The 18,214-nt window shown below is 46.6% G+C and overlaps 3 protein-coding genes across 5 annotated transcripts; 2 read left to right on the forward strand and 1 right to left on the reverse strand.

Annotated features, from left to right (window-relative positions):
• The first annotated feature begins 240 nt into the window (after nt 1-240).
• On the forward strand, nt 241-1,694 carry LOC114708677 (magnesium-dependent phosphatase 1). 2 transcript variants are annotated; one of them, XM_028892124.2, is made up of 6 exons: nt 252-395; nt 506-566; nt 636-746; nt 1,033-1,140; nt 1,236-1,321; nt 1,478-1,694. In XM_028892124.2, the coding sequence occupies exons 1-6, from the start codon at nt 359-361 to the stop codon at nt 1,567-1,569; spliced, it is 495 nt and encodes a 164-aa protein (XP_028747957.1). In that variant the 5' UTR covers nt 252-358; the 3' UTR covers nt 1,570-1,694. The 2 variants fall into 2 exon arrangements, with proteins under 2 accessions (XP_028747958.1, XP_028747957.1); XM_028892125.2 differs by lacking the exon at nt 1,236-1,321 and having other exon boundaries at nt 241-395; nt 1,033-1,088; nt 1,480-1,694.
• Nucleotides 1,695-1,997: 303 nt separating this feature from the next.
• Chmp4a (charged multivesicular body protein 4A) lies at nt 1,998-6,135 on the forward strand. The gene is given in 7 exon segments (XM_028892221.1): nt 1,998-2,020; nt 2,070-2,108; nt 4,064-4,204; nt 4,289-4,440; nt 5,685-5,813; nt 5,979-6,035; nt 6,038-6,135. Coding segments are annotated over 7 exon segments (639 nt in total).
• A 2,083-nt stretch (nt 6,136-8,218) lies between these two features.
• Nucleotides 8,219-10,805, reverse strand: Tssk4 (testis specific serine kinase 4). Of its 2 annotated transcripts, none has more exons than XM_037208812.1 (4): nt 10,349-10,805; nt 9,800-10,014; nt 8,902-9,265; nt 8,219-8,488 (listed from the first exon to the last, which is right to left on the reverse strand). In XM_037208812.1, exons 1-4 carry the CDS (start codon nt 10,634-10,636, stop codon nt 8,306-8,308), a joined length of 1,050 nt encoding a protein of 349 aa, XP_037064707.1. In that variant the 5' UTR covers nt 10,637-10,805; the 3' UTR covers nt 8,219-8,305. The 2 variants fall into 2 exon arrangements, with proteins under 2 accessions (XP_037064707.1, XP_028748071.1); XM_028892238.2 differs by having other exon boundaries at nt 8,902-9,295; nt 10,349-10,795.
• Between the last annotated feature and the right edge of the window lie 7,409 nt (nt 10,806-18,214).

Here is an 18,214-nt window from a genome sequence, read left to right on the forward strand (position 1 = left end):
TTTCACTGTTGCTGAAGGCTGGTTTTTATACTATGTGAAGACAAAGCGACGGGTAATAAACTGATGAGGTCTCAATTCTAAGATAAAGGTGCAAAACAGAAAGCTTCCGTGGCTTCTGTGGTGCAAAGTGGCGAGTTGGGTGGTGTAGACATGTTTTGTGGCCCCTTCCTCGGAGAGAGGCGTGGTCGCCCGCTGCAGGTTACCTCCCGCCGGAGCCTCCGAAGGCGCTCTTGCGCTGTCGGGCGGCGACGCTCTAGGCACCCGAGCGTCTCCGCGCCTCTGTGGCGCGCCCACGGCCCGCTTGGCCACCACAGAGCTGGGGTGCTCTCGGCGCCGAGTTTGCGTTTGCGAGTGGATCATGACGCCGCTGCCAAAGCTTGCGGTGTTTGACCTGGGTGAGGAACAGCAGGCAGAGTTTCGTGCGGCGCTTCCCTTTTCCGCTCCCGGCGGCGGCTAAGTGTCTGCGCTGCTCCAGATCGAACCTTCTCCCTCCTTCCTCTCGCAGATTACACGCTCTGGCCTTTCTGGGTTGATACACACGTAGACCCCCCGTTCCACAAGAGCAGGTGAGACAACAGGAAGGTATGGGGTCAGGAGGGACTTGGCGGGAGCTGAGCGTGTGTCACCCTCTCCAGCGATGGAACTGTGCGGGATAGGCGGGGCCAGAACATCCGACTGTACCCGGAGGTGCCGGATGTCTTGGAACGGCTGCAGAGCCTTGGCGTGCCGGTCGCGGCTGCCTCACGGTAAGAAAAGTGACAAACAGTCCTGCTGACGCATCTCCACGCATAAGGAAGTTGCATGTCACTCTCTGGGCACCAAAGTTAGGAGGTGCAAATGTCCAAGTCTTTCGTTGCTTTTCTATCCTGTGCTTTCTGTTCTTTTAAATGATTAAACATTGGCTCCGCGCCAGCTATTTCAGAATCCCTGATATTAAGTAACAGTGAGCAAATCGGTCCCTCTACCCCCATATACCCCGCATCTCTAACACTCTCCTAACGCCACTCACCGCACTTTTTTTTTTTTTCCCAGAACCGGTGAGATAGAAGGGGCCAACCAACTACTGGAGCTCTTTGACCTTGTCAAATATTTTGTTCACCGGGAAATCTATCCAGGTAGCAAAGTCGCACACTTTGAGAGGTAGGCAGAGCTAAGCGTGGGGGCGGGAGTAGCGCAGGCGGAGGGGGTCAGGTAGCCAGTTTGCAGCTGGGTTACCCCTGCCCTGTCTTTCACAGGTTGCGCCACAAGACTGGAGTTCCTTACTCTCAGATGGTCTTCTTTGATGATGAGAAGCGGAATATCATAGATGTGGGCAAACTTGGTACTGAGTCACGGGTGTGGAAGGGGCGGGGGAGGAGAAAGGGTTCTTAGGAGGATGTAGGGAAATAAATGTAGGGTGGATAATGTATGGCAGGCAGATGAGAGTAATAACGAGGAGTCTTGAAAGGCTGGTAAATGTGACTTCTTTTTGTTCCAGGCGTTACCTGCATTCACATCCAGAACGGAATGAGTCTGCAAACATTAACTCAAGGATTAGAGACATTTGCAAAGGCCCAGGCTGGACCCTGAGGTCTAACCCTGTGGATAAGACTCATCTAAGGTGTAAAACTGAAAAGAGATCAAGAAAGCCTTATCAGATGCATTTGTAATTTATTAAAGTTTCCGTGTGTGACGGTCAGGTTTTTACAACCACAGTATGGGTTGTTTCCGTTTTTCTAACGTGTAAACTGGGTTTGGCGGCTCTGGAGCATCAGCACCAGAGAGAGTATGAACAATTACACTGCATCAGGTAGTTCCCTCTCGTGGGAACCCATCCCGAGTCCCCCTCCAACGTCTTCCACTGCGTCACACGTCCTTGTAGGGAATAAAACTAACACTAGTTGGGAATAAGGTTGGGGCCGGCCTTTTTTGGCGGCTACTCGAAGGGGAGTGAACCGACCGAGCTCTAGCCTTGTCCCGCCGTGGTCCGGGTCGCGCCTGTTGATGATGTCACGGCTATGCCCTGGATGGATTGGCCAAGGTCGGTCTCAGTTTGAAGATAGTCTCGGAGGAAAGCGGGGAAGGTGAAGTGGAAAGAAATGCACTCGCCGACTTTTCGGGAGGGGTGAGCCGGGGAGAGACTGGGCCGCCGGGAGGTGCTGGCCAGAGGGGAAGAGGACCAGGAGACAGGCCGACCAGAAAACCCGACATTCTTTGGTGCCAGAAGGTCAACCTTGGCCAACCGCCTTGCCCCAGCCTGCCTTGAACCGGACTGAGTGGGGATGTGAGCGGAAGTTGTGGTAATTTGTTAGCTCCCTGGGCACAGGGTTGGAGGAGTTGATTTCCGGTGACTGCTTCCAGTCTTTTCTCAAGTATTGTAGCTTACTTGGTGTGAATAAAAGAGGTCTGAAGTGAAGAAGAAAGACGATCTCCTTTAAACTCATATTTGGTGGTGTGGGTGTGTCTGTCGTTGGCAGTATAGTGTGGCAACTCGGTGATGGAGAGGACCCTGACAAGCCCGGGACAGCAGAAAAGGAAGCTCTGGACACAGTGTTCAGAAAGGCTAACCGTTTGCCAGGTGCAGCGCCGAAGGAAGGAACCTTCCAGAAGCAGGAGTACAATAGTTAGTGAAAATAGAACTTCCGGCCGTTTTGAGATTGTGGGATGTGAGGGTGTAAAAAGGACAGGATGTAAAAGCATTGATGGTGGGGTCAACAGATCATCAAAGACCTTGCATATTCCAGAAGGATTTTCATTTTTATTCTCCCGGCAATGAAGAGCGTATGGGAGGATTTTAAGCAAGCAGAGATTTTTAGTTGCAAAGGTTATCATTCAACTGTAGAAAATGGAGGAAGAATTGAAGTCACACTCTCTTGCTGGCACCCCAGTCCCTTGTGCATCCTTTACTTTGAGCATGTAGAGCAGGACCTTGGCTATCTAAGACAACAAGTGGAACAACGGTCATAAAATGTGGCTTGAAATGAAGTTCAGAAGAGCAAAACAGGGGCTGGAGAGGTGGCTCAGTGGTTAAGAGCACTGGCTGCTCTTCCAGGGGACCAGGGTTCAATTCCCAGCACCCACATGGCAGCTCACAACTCCAGTTCCAGGGGACCTGACACCTTTACATAGACATATATGCAGGCAAAACACCAATGCACAGAAAATTAAAAATAAATAAGATTTTTAAAAAAAGAGCAAAAGAACATGGGTTCTGGAGTCTGATTGCTCCTTCTTTGCTTTGTTTTGCATTTTGAGACAGGGTTTTGCTTTATACAGCCTCGGTTGACTTGAACTCGTGCAGTTCAGGCTGGCCTCAAACTTGCAGCAGTTTCCTGCCTCAGCCTCCCAAGTACCGGGATTATAGGTTTGTTCCATCTTACCCAGCACAATGTTTTGACTACTACTTAATTTACTCAACCTACTACTTATGACTCTAGACAAAAAAAAAAAAAGTTTACATCTTTGTGCTTGTTATCACATTTGTTGAGTGATACTGATACATTCATTGTAGAGAATCGTTTAGAGATGAGCAGTCGTGGTAATGCCAGGCCATCAACAGCCTTGTTAAAAGTGCCGCCTAGAAAGACAGAGTCAGCTGACTGCCCCCAGGCACCAAGATGCATGGGTACATCAAGCTAAGACCTCCAACAGACCTAGGCTTGGCTACAGACATGACAGGGAACCCAGAACGCAGCAGGGAAGCGATCGTTTCTTTCCTTCTGGACACCAGAGCCATTGACTCAGTCCTGGGAGTTTTGGGATGCCACCTCTCCTTTATTGTCGGGTACAGGGGACAGCCTTATCTACCTCAGCAGACACCGCCATTTAATTGTATTTTCAGAGGCATCCCTCTTTTCCTCTTCCTCTTCTCCACGCACGTGTCTCTCCCACAGGCCTGCACTCTCTGTCCCTGTATCTCTAATAAAACTCTTATAAGCGGATTCTGTCGTGTTTCGTGACACTTCCTTGCAGGGTAAGAACACAACGCAGCTAAATAACTAACATATACTGTGTATTCACTGATTGGTGGCTAATACTCCCCACACACACACACAATATAGGTCTGCTCCATCGGACTCTTGAGGGAAGAGAGGAGTCTAACTCCTGAAGAAGCAATATCAAAACCAAAGAAGACAGAAGACCTTCTGATCAAACAGGGATTTCTGGAACAGAGGATTCAACAGGAGCGATAAACAGCCAGAGAGCATGAGACCAAGAATGAGCAAAGTAATGAAGAAGAAGGATGCTGGGGATGGTCCAGGAGGAAGCGGGTACTTCTGACTCTGGTGTTCAGGGTGTGGGCTGCATCGGCCACCCTGCAGGCTTTGTGGAGAAAGAAAAGGTTAGAACAGAAACTGGCACAAACTGATGGGAGGTTGTCCGCCCTGGACGTTCAGCCAGAGGCCATTGAGAATGCCACCACCAATGCAGAAGGGGACCTGGGCACTAGGAGCGTGGCTTGTGTCGATACTTTGAATTTATTTTTAAGATTACATACTGCCGGGCGGTGGCGGCTCATGCCTTTAATCCCAGTATTTGGGAGGCAGAGGCAGGCAGGTCTCTGTGAGTTCAAGACCAGCCTGGTTTACAAAGTGTGTTCTAGGACAGGCACCAAAACTACACAGAGAAACCCTGTCTCAAAAAACCAAAAAAAAAAAAAAAAAAGATTACATACATATTCATTGTGTGTGTGTGTGGGGTATGTCCACATGAGTGCAGGTGGCTCACATAGACCAAAAGAGGCTATTAGATCCCCTGGCGCTGGAGTGACAGGTGGTCTCGACTTGTCAGATGTGGGTGTTGGGAGCCAATGGGTTCTTTGCAAGACTTTCTTTTCTTTTGTTTTTGCTTTTGTTTTGTTTGAGTGCTGTGTGTGTGTGTGTGGGGGGGGGGGTTGTTTTGTTTTTTTCTTGAGACAGGGACTATGTAGCCCTGACTGTCATAGAACTTTCTATGTAGACCAGTCCAACCTCAAACCGACAGAGATCTGCCTGCCTCTTTGTCTTCTGAGGTGTTTTGTGTTTTTTTTTTTTAAGATTTATTATTTATTATATACAGTCCTCTGTCTGCATATGTGCCTGCAGGCCAGAAGAGGGCACCAGATCTCATTACAGATGGTTGGAAACCACCATGTGGTTGCTGGGAATCAAACTCAGGACCTCTGGAAGAACAGCCAGTGCTCTTAACTGCTGAGCCATCTCTCCAGCTCGGTTTTTGTTTTTGTTTTTTAAGATTTTTTTTATTTATGTGTATATGTGTATGTCTATGTGTGTTTATGCAGTGTGTGTGCGGGTGTCCACAGAAACCAGAGGAAGGTGTTGGATCCTCTGGAGCTGGAGTTAACAGGCGGCTGTGAGCTGCCTCATGTGGGTCCTGGGAACCAAACTTGCGTCCTTTTCACTGCGTCTTCTCTCCAGCCCTTACTTGGGATTTCTAAAGCTTCTCCAATAGAATAATATATCTGATGGTTAGACTACCTCGTTACTTTCTTCATGAAAGATCCTCTTGCTGGCCAGGGCATTCTGGGTGAGAACAATCCATTCATTTTTAAAGCTTTAGGGAAGGAGCGTGAAATCCAGTGTGAGGCCATAGGATGGAAAGGCTTCATTTATGTGAGATGAGAAAGCCAGTGATGGTTGGGGGATGGCGGGGGGGGGGGTTGGGGGTTGGAGCTGGAGGGAGGGTGCCCCCTGATTCCTTGGCAGTGTATCTTGTTCTTCATGACATTGACAAGGTAGAGGAACTGCTGGGTGACATCACAGGACAACAGCAGCTGGCCCAGCACGTATCAGATGCCACTCCTTGCCCTATGGGTTCTGGAGATGGTGTGGATGAGGAGACTGGGTGAGGAGGTCAGAGAATATTGGAAAAAGTCATGGACCACTCAGAAGGGAACACAAGAGAGACTCTTGGAACAACTTTGGGAGGGAATTTCCAAAGCGTGCTCTTCGGGGACTGGTTGTTTTCTTTGTCTTGGCCGGTCCTGTCATCCTGTGTCCAGGATGAACTGCTGCAAGATCTAGAGGAGCTGGAGCAAGAGGAATTAACTCAGGAGTGTGAAGCGTGGGCAGCAAGGAGGAAGAACCCCTGGTCAGATTGTCTCGTGTACCTTACACAGGTCTGCCTGCAGGGCCAGTACCCAGAACACTTCGTTAAAGACTTGAGGGGGTGGGGCAGATCGTTGGAAAGGTTACTGTCTTCTTATTACTATCTGTATTATCCTCGAGTCACAGAGGAGCCAGGCAGAAGCTGCTGCTGCTTCGGGTATCCAGACTGCTGACTGCATTACAGCATCGGACTGAAAGGGAATGGGGACTGAAACCCGAATCCAGCCTGTGCTCCGCTCGGCACGCTGTGGATCCTCATTTAGGGGTGCAAATGCACGTGCTAGTGTTTGGTTTTCCCGTCGGTGCTGGGCTGCTGTGGGAATGAGCGGCATCAGGCACAAGGAGCGCATCTTTTGTCTTGTGTTTGCTGGAGAGGGACAATTCAGCGGGCTGTAGGTGTCAGAGCAGGAGCTGGATGGAAGCTCGAAGCCTTTAATACTTCCTTCTTCCCCAAGCTTCCAGAAAGGACGAAGACAAAGAAGCACAATTGGCAGGCGGGGTGTCCTGAGAGTTTGGGGTGCCTTCCTGCTGCATCCTGGGGTACAAAACACTGAGTGCTACCGGAGCGTGGCTTGGGGCTTTCCTGCTGAGGTGGCAGTGTGACAGAAGGGCCCACGTTCTCCCCTCTTTGGCTGAACTTTGAAGACGGATCTTGCTGCAGAAGGGGCCCTGGGCTCCCTTCTTTTTGGTAGCGGAAGACTGATTTTTGTCTCCAGTAAAACTGGGTGGATGGATCCCTCGTGTCTGCAGGTCTGGTCTGTACCTGGAGTTCTTCCTGCTGCTTCTTAGAGCCTTGTTTTCAGCAGTGACAAGTAATGAGAGAAGAAAGGGAGCCGAGGAAATGAATGGCCGTTTCCAACATCTCCAACTGTGTTCTGCTACCTTTCCGTTTCACTTGTCACAGAGTTGCCTAGTGCCTGAGGTTAAGACATTGCCATTGGCCAGGTGGTGATGGTGCACACCTTTAATCCCAAAGCTCCAGAGGCAGAGGCAGGCGGATCTCTGTGAGTTCGAGGCCAGCCTGATCTACAAAGTGAGATCCAGGACAGGCACCAAAACTACACAGGGAAACCTTGTCTAGGGGAGGGAGAGAGAGAGAGAGAGAGAGAGAGAGAGAGAGAGAGAGAGAGAGAGAGAGAGGAAAGAAAGAAAGAAATTGCCATCAATACCAGGTGTGATGGCATATGCTTTTAACCTCAGCACTCAAGAAGACAATGACAGGCAGATCTCTGAGTTCAGACCAGCCAGGGCTGCACAGGTATACCCTGTGTCTCAAAATAAACAGACAAACAAAGTGGGAGGAGGGAAAATTAGCTTAGAAACATGTTGATAGCCAGACATGGTGGGACAGGCCTGTAATCCCAGCACTCTGGAGGCTACGGCAGGAGGATCATGAGTTTAAGGCCAGTCTGAGCTACAGAGGGAGTTCTAGGATACTTGGAGGAGGAAGGGAGGGACGGGAGAAGAGAGGAAATCAGATATGAGGAGCCAATGTGAGTCTTTCTCGTTGCTTGGCTCAGTCATGCCTCAATTTTCTTCTGCAGGGGTAACTAGCTCTCCTTTATCCAGAACCCACAGTTCATGAGGCTGGGCTTGAACTCTGTTACTTCAGTATCTAAGAGCCCTGGGACCCCGGCATTCTTTCAGGAGTGGTTGAAGTGTTTCCAGAGGAAAGCGCCACGCACCCAGACACTAAGTAAGCCCTGACGTTTCCGCGTATCATGTCGGCAGGCAGTGTGAACATCGAGAAACAGGCTGTCCTGCTCCTTTGCTCGCTCCTCTTTCCAGTGAAAACTTATCCAAGTTGGGAGCAGACACACAACAGAAAGAACAATGCTTTGAACATGTAAATGGGCAGAGCCAGCATCCAGCAGAACAACCCAGGCTTTTCCCTCCTTGTCCCATCTGCTGCTAGAACATTAGAGAACAAAAATGTGAAATAAGAGCCACAAACGTAATTGGCATAGTAAAGCTTCCCAAGTCAATGTATTAACTTTTACATGTGTCAAGAATAAGGGTTCCCCCCCAAAAAAAGTGAGGGTTCCAGGCTTGGGGCAGAAATCCACCCTTAGTGTGTTCTCCGTGGAGAACTAAGACTCCGTGGAGGAAAGAATGTCTTTGACCCTACATGATGAAACTAATTAGATTTATTTTTATATAAAAGATTTCCCCCCCAGAGCCTCCTGCTTTTCTCCTTGGCCCCCCCACCTCAGCCATCTTCAAGTTGTGATGTCCAAGGATTGGTGCCGGTTAGGGGCGCTGACAGACTGATACATGGCCTCGAGCAGCTTGAGCTCATTCACGGGTTGCTCAGGCTGGAACTTGAGCATCCAGGGGTCCTTGAGGACATCCAGGATAGTGGCACGCTTGTTAGCTGGGCGTAGCAACTGGAGGATCAGGTTCTAGGGCAGGGGAGAGAGAGGGCTTGGCTGAGCGTGCCCCCCCTGTGGGCCACGCAGACAGTGAACAGCTGGACCTAAGGAAGAAGCAGGAGAGCCCATCACACTACTCTGGTGAAAGGGGCTGGGGCCCTGGTTTTACACAGGAACCCTGGCAAGAAACGAGAAGAGCTCTTTGTGCGATCCCTTCTGCCCCAGAGGGCTCAATACTGGAACCTAACTATCAGGGTTTGAAGCTCAGTGGTTAGACCCTCTTGAGCCCTCCCCGCCATTTCGCGTAGAAACTGGAGATGGCTCTAGCATGAGAAAAACACCCCCCCCCAGGGGGGTGGGAGTTGGGAGGCCTAAATTCAGTATTTACTTCCCCTCCCCATGGGTCGTCCCTAAGGCCTCAGCCCTCCTGGGGGAGCCAGCACCTTGCACTCCTGGGAGATGTTGAGGTTAGCTGGGATGGTGACCTCCTTCTGGGTCTCTCTCAGCAGCTTCTTGAGGTTGGTGTCATCGAAGGGCAGACGTGCAACCACTAGAGTGTAGAGGATGACGCCCATGCTCCAGGTGTCAGACAGGAAAGGGTTATAGGGCAAGCCTAGCAAGATCTCCGGGCAGGCGTAGGCAAAGCTGCCACAGTAGGTCTGGCTGAGGTGGGAAAGACAGCTCATTTGGCGGTAGGAAGAGCTACTACGCACAGGCTGGCTAGAAGGCACCATCTTGGCGAAGCCAAAGTCCGATATCTTCACATTCTCCCGCTTGTCCAGCAACAGGTTCTCCAACTTTAAGTCCCTACCAGCAGCAGAAAGGCTGGGGGTCAGGCTGGGGAGAGGGCTTAGTATTAGACCGGGAGCTGAAAGGGAGGGGTCAGAGTCTAGAGCTGAGGACAGGCTAAGAGGGGGAATTAAAGAGGGGCCGGGCGCTGGTGGCGGTGCACGCCTTTAACCCCAGCTCCCAGCACTTGGGAGGCAGAGGCAGGTGGATCTCTGAGTTTGAGGCCAGCCTGAGCTACAGAGTGAGATCCAGGACAGCCAAGGCTACACAGAGAAACCCCATCTCAAAAAAAAAAAAAAAAAAAAAATCCAAAGAAATGGAGTTGTGAACAGAGCCCCAAAGGGAGAGAGGATGGTACCTGAGGCCACTCGTTCACCACTGTGTATAAAGTGCTCCCATACAGTGGATGCAAGTGTCCTTGACCAGGTGATTACAGTATGGTGAACAAGTGGACTTAGATATTGAGAGAAGTCAAGAGAAAAGGGCAGAAAACGGGCAATATGCATAAAACTCCCCTGAGTGCCCAAAGCCCGATCCGGTGGCTCTCCTCACCGGTGCACGATGCCCTTGCTGTGCAGGTAGGCGATGCCCAAGGCCATCTGGGAGAACCACTTGCCAGCAAGGGTCTCAGAGCAGGCCCCATATCGTTGGATCCATTCGAGGACATCGCCGCCCTGAGCCAGCTCCAGAATGATGTATACTCGGGATGTGGTCTCAATGGCCTGGTAGAAGTTGATGAGGTACTTGTGCCGTAAGACTTTCATTACCTGATCCCGAAAGAGGGAACCGTCAAGCCTGGCAAACGCTGGCTGTGCTGGTCTTCTCTCTACTCTCCCATTGCTACTTATAACTTTGCAACAGAATCAGCTGGCGTCTGGGTAAATTCCATTTTGCATTTTAACTCGGGGATGGTTAGTGGGCTGGATGTTTGTACATAGGAAAGAGGTTATGTGTATATATACATTACAGGATTTTCCTACTTAGGACTTTCAGTTCTGGTTTGGAGGTTTCTGGATCAACCCCTTTCTATAGTTTACCCCTAAGACACCTCAAGGAGCTTATTAATAAGCCTCAGTTCCCTCTTTCAGCTCCCTTTCTGACCTGTATCTCACGCGGTAGGAACTTGTTAAGGTAGTCATCGGAGGCCTTCTTCTTTGAGATGATCTTGACAGCCACCAGGACTTTCTGCTTTGTGTAGTAAGCCTCATAGACTGTTCCATAGGAGCCATGGCCGATGACCTTGCCTACCTCATAACCATACTCCTCCATGACAGAGCGATAGGTTGGGGTAGCTGGTATTGTTTCCGAAGTGTCTCCCTTCCCCATGATGTTAAGCTTGCGCTGTGGGGCGCTTTGGTGCTTAGAAGCCTCTGTCTCCCGAGAAGCCATCTTGAGGCCACTGGAGGGAGGGTACCAAAGTGAAGTTAGTCTCCTAATATTTACCCAGTCACACAAGTCTGGGATCCTGGGTTCAGCCCTTCACTAAGAACTTGGAAGGGGAAAGAAAGGAACATTCTTTTTGTCTTGGCTAGCTGTTGTTACTTCCATGTCTTAGTTACAGAACTTCCAATGTCCGAAGTTCCATCCTCCTTTTATTCATCATTGGCCACAAAGCTTGAAATGAAGTGCAGTTTAGAACCTACTCATTAGGAAAGGCACTTTCCACAATCTGGTGAGCATCTGCGATGGCCCCTTTATTTTACTAACGACCATGTGCTAAATAACATGCAGAAGAACGTGCTAGGGTAAACCAGTGAACACGGCTGGTAGATTTTGCAGTCCAGCCTGAGAAACACGTGTGGTACAGGACCGCAAGACAGTGAAGCACAGTCTAAGAGTCCAATCTTGAACTGCAGTCTTGCTCTACATGATCTGGAATAGTCTGGTTTTCTTCCTGTCCTTTCAGCCATTCTTCCACAGGAGCATCATCATTTCTCAGTTTTGTTTGTTTTCACTGCTGATGAAACCTAGGGCCTTTTGTCTGCTAGGTGAGCACTCCGCCATCCACCCACATCCCCCCCTCCCCATCTATTTATCCTTTAATCACATCCCCAAAATTCTGTCACAAGACCCTCACATCCTCTCTTATGCCCCCCCCCCCTCCAGGCTTCAGTTATCACATTCATGGTGATGGCTTCTTGGGTCGGTTCCATCCCAGATACTCACTGGAGTTCAAGGTAGTGTCTGTTTGCTCACTAAATGTCACAGGAACATGTCCTCTCTGCACCTCAAACTCATCTCCAAAACTCAACTATTCCCTTCGCTTAGACTTCCGTGTTGTCCTGAAGGTAGACATCAAACGTCCTGTCTCATCAGCCTAAATGTCTTGTTCTTAATGCACTTGACTGGTCTCGAGAGATGGCTAAGGAGTTAAGATTGTTTGTTCTGCAAACATGAAGACTGTAGTTCATTCCTAGGATCTACAAAAAAGCCAGGTGCCAGGCAGATCTCTGTGAGTTCGAGCCCAGCCGGGTCTACAGAGTGAGTTCTAGGACAGCCAGGGCTACATAGAAATGCTGTCTCAGAAAAAAAAAAAATCAAACACTGAATAAGGTGGGTACAAGAGGATCACTGGGGTTTGCTGACTTCCAGCCTACGCCAGAAGTGCGAGCTTCAGATTCAGTTAGACTCCTGCCTCAAAGGAGGAACGCAAAGAAGGATGGAGGACAGCCGATGTCTTCCCTTGGCCACCATATGAACACAGGTGCCCTTTCTTGTACACGAAATTACCCACACACCATACTCCTAAAATAATGAACTCACTTCCGTACCCACTGCCATGCCTGCTTAGCACAACCCTCTACCAGTCAATTAATCTCTTGCATGCCTGCGACTCCCCTCTGGTTGAAGCATTCATGTGTGGATACAGGTGCCACATGCATGCAGAGGCCAGAGCAGGACATTGGTGTCTTCCTATTACTCTTCCTTATAGCCCTGAGACAGGGTCTGCTAATGAACTGGAAGCTTGACATTTTGGCTAGTGTGGCTGGCCAACCTCTGGATCCATTTATCTTTATCACCAATTCTGGGCTTACAAGCATATGCAGCCATGCTTTTTGTTTTTTGCATAGCTACTGAGGTTTTGAACTCAGGTCTTCATGCTGGCAGAGGAAGCCATCTTACCCACAAAGCCTCCTCCCCAACCTCATATATTTTTTTAAATGGTTTCTCTGTGTAGCCCTGGCTATCCTGGAACTCACTTTGTAGCTGAGACTGGCCTTGAACTCACAGAGATCCACCTGCCTCTCTGTCTTACAAATGCTGGGATTAAAGGCCCACCACGCTGGCCAATTTCTTTTTTTCTTTTTTTTCCCCCGAAACAGGGTTTCTCTGTGTAGTTTTTGTTCCTGTCCTGGATCTCGCTCTGTAGCCCAGGCTGGCCTTGAACTCACAGAGATCTGCCTGCGTCTGCCTCCTGAGTGCTGGGATTAAAGGTGTGTGCCACCACTGCCTGGCTTGTTTGTTTTTTTGTTTGTTTGCTGGCCACTTTCTTTACTTCAGTCCTATGATAACTTTGCCTCTCCAATTTTGTCCTTTTTTAAAAAAATTTTTTTAAAAGATTTATTTATTTATTGTACATACAGTGTTCTGTCTGCATGAGTCCTTGCAGGCCAGAAGAGGGCGCCAGATCTCATTACAAGTGGTTATGAGCCACCATGTGGTTGTGGGAATTGAACTCAGGACCTCTGGAAAAGCAGTCGGTGCTCTTAACCTCAAAATTGAAATCCTCCTACTTCTCAAATTCTGAGTTATAGCTATGTGCTTTAAAAAAAATTGTAATTGATTCTTTGAGAATTTCACCTGATGGACCCCAACCCCCCTCATTTCCGAGTCTTTCCATATCTGCCCTCCTCCCTTGTAACCTCCCCCACAAAAGAAAAAAAAAGCCAACCATCTCGCCGACCCCTCTGGGCATGACCTGCTCCTGTCAACCTCAGCCCCTCCCTCTCACGTCACGGCTGTCACGTCTCCAGTTCCGCTGTGTGTGGACCACTCTGCTCCTCCGGTCTCCCCCGTCTCTCCATCACATATTTGTTAGTTGTACTGGCACAGGAAGCTGTGGTGTGTCATGCCATCTACCCTTTTGCCCAAACATCTTAGTTACAAATGTTCACTGCAGTGAGTTGTTGGTCTGGTTCGAGGCCTCTGGCTTCTGCTACACCGTCAACACTGGACCCTCACCCAGACGCCTCTCGGATATCCTGTTGCCCAGAGCCAGGGAGATCCTGCAGCTATGGTTCCGCAGGACCAGGCCCTACACAAGTTCCAGCAGCTCATAGATGGGATACTGGCGTAGGCCAGCTCAAAGCCTGGGGGTAGCTGCGTTAATTAGCCCACCGGCTCTCCTGTGCCCACGCCCGGATGCCAGCTCTCCCTCCCTGCCCAGGTGAGGGGTGGGGCCAGCTCAGCAAGGCCCTGGGATGTCACCATGGCTTCAGACAGCAGCCCAGACCACAGACATCCAAATGGCCTCGGGTGGTAACACAAGCCTTGTTACATTAACATCAGCACAGGCCCCAGCTACAAGAGGGCCAAGGACTCAGGCATGGCCTCAGGTGGTAGTGCAGGCCTCTCGCATCAGGACGCCTCGGGCCTCCAGTTTCACCCTCTTCCTGACACCCAGGCTGCTCCACCTCTCTCTCCACCACATACTTACTCATCATAGTCACCCACATGGCATCTCACAACTCTAACTCCAGTTCCAGGAGACTCATACTTTCTTTTGTTGTTTGGTTTTGTTTGTGGATTTTGGTTTTTGTTTTTTTTCAAAAAGGGTATCACTATGTATCCCAAGCTGGCCTTGAATCCAGAATTTCAGTTTCTGCCTCAGTGGGTACTTAAGTGCCAGGAGTTGAATCTACAGCCTCTCACATGCCAGGCAAATAAGTAAGATTACGAGCTATACACCAGCTTCTTTTTTCTTCTTCGAAGTTGACCAGGCAGGCACCAAACCTGCAGTAAGAGAATCGTTTGGCCTTCACAGCAGTTAAATGCTCAACACATTGAAGAATCTACCAGCCCTTGGAATTCTCCTGTATTTGTTATTAAAAAAAAATCTGGTAATTGGAGAATGCTGACAGATCTGAGAGCTATTAATAAAGTAATTCAGCCAATGGGCTCCCTACAGACTGGGATCCCCTTGCCCTCTATGCTACCAAAAGAATGGCCTATAATAGTTATTGACTTAAAAGACTGTTTCTTTACCATACCCTTACAGGAAAATGATAGAGAAAAATTTGCCTTCACAGTACCTAATTATAATAATTCTCAGCCAGTCAAGAGATATCAATGGAAGGTCCTCCCACAGGGAATGTTAAACAGCCCTACTTTGTGTCAATACTTTGTGCAGAAACCATTAGAGATAATTCGTGTAAAGTTTCCACAATCCATAATTTATCACTATATGGATGATATCCTATTAGCTGATCCAAAGTTAGATACATTAGAAAGCATGTTTGAAGAAGTAAAAAAAGTTTTGCCTCGCTGGGGACTGCAAATTGCTCCTGAAAAAATACAAAGAGGAGATTCTATTAATTACTTAGGATATAAGATAGAGCTACAAAAAATTAGACCCCAAAAGGTACAACTAAGAAGAGATAGATTGAAGACTCTTAATGATTTTCAAAAGTTATTAGGAAGCATTTCTAACTTACTGGGTATCATGGGAATACCCAAAGATGGACTAAAAAATTTGGCTAATACTCTAGAAGGGGACAAAGAATTAAATAGTCCAAGAGAATTATCAGCCGAAGCTGAGAAGGAATTGGCTCTAGTAGAAAAGACAATTCGAGAAGCACATGTGGATCGTGTGGATCCAGAACTTAAATGCATTCTTGTCATATTCCCTTCCAGACATTCCCCAACAGGTATTTTGATGCAGAGGGAAGATATTATATTGGAATGGATATTCCTACCACGTAAACCAAATAAGAAATTAAAGACTTATATAGAAAAGATCTCTGATTTGATTCAAAAGGGTAAATTAAGACTTCGCCAGTTGACAGGAATGGACCCAGCAGAAATTGTAGTACCTTTAACTAATGAGGAAATTTCATCACTATGGAAAGATAATGAATACTGGCAGAGAGCCTGCAGTAACTTTTTGGGAGAGATTAACAACCACTATCCCAAAAGCAAGAGAATAGAATTCATAAAGAAGACTGAATGGGTCCTTCCTCACATTGTACGACAAAAGCCAATTTCTGGAGTCCTCACATTCTACACTGATGCAAATAAATCAGGGAAAGCAGGATATAAATCAGGAGACTTAAGTAAAGTGGTACAAAGTCCATATAGCTCTGTACAAAAGGCAGAACTGTATGCCATTCTTATAGTACTGATGGACTTCACAGAACCCCTCAATATATTCACTGACTCTCAATATGCAGAGAGAGTTGTTTTACATATCGAAACTGCTGAATTTATTCCTGATAATACAGAATTAACTTCATTATTCATACAATTGCAGGAAATCATCAGAAAAAGGGAACATCCTATATATATAACACATATCAGATCCCATACAGGTCTACCAGGACCTTTAGCACAAGGTAATGATGAGATTGATCAGTTACTAATAGGTAATGTGCTAGAAGCTTCAGAATGTCATAAGAAACACCATGTAAATAGCAAAGGTTTGAAGAAGGATTTCTCCATCACTTGGCAACAGGCTAAGGATATTGTAAAAAAATGTCCTACTTGTTCCATCTATAACCAAACTCCATTACCTGCAGGGAGTAATCCAAAAGATATACAAAGAAATGAAATTTGGCAGATGGATGTGTTTCATTTTGCAGAATTTGGAAGATTAAAGTATGTACATCATACCATTGACACCTATTCAGGATTTCAATGGGCAACTCCTATGAGTTCTGAAAAGGCTAATTCTGTGATTACACACCTATTAGAAGTTATGGCCATCATGGGAATACCTGTACAAATTAAGACAGACAATGCCCCAGCATATGTCTCCAATAAAATGAGACAGTTCTTTGCTTATTACAATATAAAGCATGTTACAGGTATACCACATAATCCCACAGGCCAAGCAGTCATAGAGAGATCCAATCGAACTTTAAAGGATATGCTAAATAAACAGCAACAGGTAACAATGACTCCTAGAAATAGACTGCATAGTGCTTTATTAACCTTGAATTTTCTCAATGCTAATGAGAAAGGAACAACAGCTGCGGAGAGACATTGGACGACAGACAAAACTCCTGAGCTAAACCAACCAGTTTATTTCAAGGATGTGCTGACCTCAGAATGGAAACCTGGATATGTTCTACGTTGGGGAAGGGGTTTTGCCTTTGTTTCTGCAGGAGAAGAAAAGCTATGGATACCAACAAAATTAATAAAAATTCGATTCGAACAGGAAAAACCCCTTGATGAAGAGAAGTAAAAGATCATTCACCAATGTGACATCTCTACAAGTTGTAAGAAAATTTAACAATCAAAGGGTGGGGTAGGGTTCTGTTTTTGTCTTTCCAGGATAATGGAAATACCCATCTTCCAAAACTTATAAGGCCTTGGATATCCGGATATTTACAACAGAAAGGAAGAATCTATTGGTACCAATCTACACATGGTAAAATCTCACTGTCTAACATCTTTCTCTCTATCAATCTAAAAAAGTTGTGGTTCCAATTCAATTATAGCCAAGCTGGCTTTGGAGATGGAATTGGCTCACTCCTTCTCTAAACCCAAGCATATTGCTAAAAGAAAAGTTTGAGAGATTCTTCAGTCCCGTATCAGAAGAGCCCTCTGGTGTGAGACAGAAGGAAACCAATAAAAAGGGACCATTGTCTTCTAAATTCTAATTCTCTCCATGCTTACTCTTGATTTCTCAGAATCTTTTCTTACATGCTATGTCCTCTTTAAATCCAAACCTCCCATTTTTGATAACAAATAAGTTTTTCCAATAGCAATCTCAGAAGTCTCCAGAAGGAAGATGGGGCCCCAACAACAACAACTCTACCCAATCCAGAATGATGCCATGGTAATCATCATCATACTACACTTCTTGCCAGAATTTCAGACAATCTTACCCATTACTCTAAAACTTGCTGCAGAACCTACAGTTAATCTAACTAAGATTTAACTATCTGAGCTTTCTCACAGTACCCAACAGAGATAACATCACCCCCTAAACGGCAGGAAGCAATTCTAAGAAAACGACGCCCCTTCTCCCTTAGGTTTCATAATTCTCAGGGTTATGGATGATGGTTGTAGGGTTGGGGGTGGAAGAAAATATTAACTCAGTATTGTAAAAAAAAAAAAGAAAAGAAAAGAAAAAAAAAGGGGGGGCGGAAGAAATGGAACGGATAGGTATAAGATATGATGGTAAATCATTGTATATACTAGTAAACAAACTTGGTAAAATAGCAACCTTAGACAATTTGCACTGTAATTTGTACTGTTATAGATTCTTATATGTTGATACAAATGTAAACTATTTTTATACTCCTGTTTAAGATAATTTGTATATTGATACAAATACAGAACTATATTTGTTATAATGTACATATATTTCTACTCTTATTTGAAACATTTTTATATTGATACAAATGTAAATTTATATCTGTCATACTTTATATATGTTCTACTTCTGTTAGGATATTTGGTATATTGATATATATTTAAGATTATTGTCATACTGCATATCGCACTATATATTCCTACCTCTGTTATAAATATCTTGTGTATTGTCACAATTTTGAAGTCATCGTTCTTCACCATACATTTGCTTATAGACTGTTTACCTTATTTACGTGAAGCCTTAGTCCTTAGGTTATTTCGGTAGATAAGATTTATAGATTTATAGTCGCCTATGCCTGTCATCTCTATAGTTACATTAGTTAGGTTATCCAGATTTACAGATACATAGGTCAGATGGACAGGTAATCTTCAAACACTTCATAGACCTAGAGAATATGGCATTTAAATAACTTAGAATTCTGTTGACGT

The sequence above is a fragment of the Peromyscus leucopus genome, chromosome 9 (assembly GCF_004664715.2).
Source record: "Peromyscus leucopus breed LL Stock chromosome 9, UCI_PerLeu_2.1, whole genome shotgun sequence".
Lineage (NCBI taxonomy): Eukaryota > Metazoa > Chordata > Mammalia > Rodentia > Cricetidae > Peromyscus > Peromyscus leucopus.

Bases quoted from the DNA above. Each gene is read 5' to 3' on its own strand.
- LOC114708677 (XM_028892124.2), top strand. From the start codon at position 359: ATGACGCCGCTGCCAAAGCTTGCGGTGTTTGACCTGG. The intron at 1,141-1,235 runs GTAGGCAGAGCT...TGTCTTTCACAG, and splicing joins AAAGTCGCACACTTTGAGAG to GTTGCGCCACAAGACTGGAG. The intron at 1,322-1,477 runs GTACTGAGTCAC...TTTTTGTTCCAG, and splicing joins CATAGATGTGGGCAAACTTG to GCGTTACCTGCATTCACATC.
- Tssk4 (XM_028892238.2), bottom strand. From the start codon at position 10,636: ATGGCTTCTCGGGAGACAGAGGCTTCTAAGCACCAAAGCGCCCCACAG. The intron at 10,015-10,348 runs GTCAGAAAGGGA...TTTCGGGATCAG, and splicing joins TCCTACCGCGTGAGATACAG to GTAATGAAAGTCTTACGGCA. The intron at 9,296-9,799 runs GTGAGGAGAGCC...CCCTCTCCCCAG, and splicing joins AGCAAGGGCATCGTGCACCG to CCTGACCCCCAGCCTTTCTG.